The sequence below is a fragment of the Empidonax traillii genome, unplaced genomic scaffold (genome assembly GCF_003031625.1).
Source record: "Empidonax traillii isolate 1590-97213 ecotype Southwest subspecies unplaced genomic scaffold, ASM303162v1 scaffold3897:size34139, whole genome shotgun sequence".
In the NCBI taxonomy this organism is placed as follows: domain Eukaryota; kingdom Metazoa; phylum Chordata; class Aves; order Passeriformes; family Tyrannidae; genus Empidonax; species Empidonax traillii.
Genome location: NW_020959090.1, coordinates 31,911 through 34,139, shown reverse-complemented (window position 1 = coordinate 34,139; position 2,229 = coordinate 31,911). Strand labels below are relative to the sequence as shown.

The 2,229-nt window shown below is 51.6% G+C and overlaps 1 protein-coding gene and 1 pseudogene across 1 annotated transcript in view; one reads left to right on the top strand and one right to left on the bottom strand.

The window, feature by feature from the left end:
• Positions 1–69: 69 nt before the first annotated feature.
• The window catches only part of LOC114072767 (zinc finger protein 2-like), a gene marked incomplete at its 5' end in the record, with an annotated part of 18,218 nt that continues 16,058 nt past the window's right edge, over positions 70–2,229 (top strand). Inside the window, one exon of the mRNA XM_027910618.1 lies at positions 70–566. Coding sequence (XP_027766419.1) covers positions 70–566 — 497 coding nt within the window. The remainder of the gene's footprint in view (positions 567–2,229) is intronic.
• Positions 1,051–2,229, bottom strand: part of LOC114072766 — a 13,107-nt pseudogene continuing 11,928 nt past the window's right edge.

The following is a 2,229-nucleotide window of genomic DNA, read 5'->3' as shown; positions in this document are numbered from 1 at the left end:
GAGGAAAAGGCCCGGAGATGCCCCCGGAGGAGGGGCTGCAAAGCCAGCCCAGGGAGCTGTGAGGAGGAAAGAGCCGTCCTGTGCTGGGAAGGCGGCCGGAGCTTGAGCCGGAGCTCCGAGCTGGTGGTCCCTGAGCAGCCTCCCAGCAGGGAGAAGCCCTTCAGGTGCTTGGAATGTGGGAAGAGCTTCAGGAAGAGCTACAACCTCCTCACTCACCAGCACATCCACACTGGGGCACGACCCTACTCGTGTAGGGAATGTGGGAAGGGCTTCAGTGACAAGTCCACCCTCCACACCCACCAGCTCATCCACACTGGGGAACGGCCCTACAAGTGCTTGCAATGTGGGAAGAGGTTTCAGACCAGCTGCAATCTCCTCCTGCATGAGCGGATACACACAGAGGAGAGGCCCTTCCGCTGCACCGACTGCGGGAAGGGCTTCAAACACAACTTCACCCTCATCACCCACCGGCGCATCCACACTGGGGAGAGACCCTACAAGTGTGGGGAGTGTGGGAAGAGCTTCAGCGACAGGTCTACCTTGACCAAACACCAACGGACCCACCGGTAAGAGAAGCCCCTCGAGCGCCCCGACTGCGGGAAGAGCTTCGGCTGCTGCTCCCACCCCGAATGACCCCCCTGATGGTGAGGCAACCCCTGGAGTCCAGTGACTGTCAGTCCAGCCCTTTCTACCAGAAAGGGCCAGTCCCCTTTGCCAGGGGCAGGTTGTGCCAACAGAACCCTTCTTGGGGGGTGTGTGGAGATTCCTGCCTTGGCTGGGACCCCCCACGGTCAGTGCTGGAGGTTGAGAGCAGAGATCTCCCCCCGAGCGTTGGTCTGGGGGAGTTCCATCCCTCTCTAATTCATAATTCTTGCTTTGGTGCCAACTTGAGTAGAATTGCTTAAACAATTGCTTTAGTGTAGAGCACTGTCCTATCTTATCCTGTCCTACTGGTAGTTTTAGTGTTTCTATTGTGCAGTTAATAATTCTGATGAAGATCTTTTGTCTGATCATTTGTGACCCTAAATACTTCATTTCTCTCAGTAGATCTTATTTGGCCTCCTTAAAACCTGGGGGACAAAAGTGGTTCAGTCCCATCTCTGTAATTCCTGTGAACTGAAACAGTTGGCATAATGCAAGGCTGAGATTGGATTCAGAAGCCCCAGCACCCCACAGTAATTACAGAGCTCGGGGAGGCCACTCCCCTTTCCCATCCCCCTTGTGCCCAAGGACCCCCATGGGACCACCTTCTCCCTGTTCCTCCCTCTTTTCCATAGTCTTTCATTACAATCTGCTTAAATATTGCAGAAAGAACTTCAGATTCAAATATTGCCGTAAGGAAAACTAAAACTCACACAAGTTATATATTGATACCAAAAAGTGATTTTAATATTTCCTAAGAGAGAGAGAAAGAAAGAGGAAAAAATAAGAAAAAGTTTGAAACTGATAAGATTACTCCTAGAAGCAGAGAAAAGATACCTCTGAAAAGTACCTTTACCCACTGAGCTGGTGTATGTGGTAGAGGAGAAGCAGTTCCTGCCTTTTGTTTCTCTGTCCCTGCAGCTTTTGGATGTTGTCTCTGTAGCTGCAGGGGCTCTGACAGCTTTAGTTCTCTGCAATGCACCAGGTGTGGTTTCACCGCTCACGCCCCTGTCCCAGGCCCTGCAGGGTCTCAGCTCAGCCCAAGCTCTGGGCCCTCAGAAATATGGTCAGGGTAGAAGGATAAGGTAGAACTCCCACATGTAGCACGGTGGTCTCAGCTCTCTCCAGGCCGGCACAGTTCCAGTCTCCGGTGGCAGGCAGGCAGCACGCGGTGGGGAGAAAAGGGGAGGGGAGGTGGGCAGAGATTCTCGGCTACAGTCACCAGTTCTTCTCCCTTTCCTCTCCCTGATTTTCCAGAATTTGTCCTCAACTTTTATAGTGTTCAAAGGAAGTTGAACGTGGTTTCTTGGCACGTTGTCAGCTCAGATGTTGGAGGAGTGTTGGGGCCTTAGCAGTTTTAAACGAATATGCTGAGTTCTGAAAAGGCCAGGAGTTGATCGTTAGACAAACAAGAACAAGTTTACAAGAGGTCAGCAGAAAGCAATATGAGTAAAATGGTGATAACAGAAACTTTTCCCAGGAATGTGTGCTTTGAGACCACCAATCGATGGACTGCCTGAGGCGCGTGAACAATGTAGGCTAAGCAATCATAATAGCATGCTGTGCTCGTGATCGCATGTCCAGGAC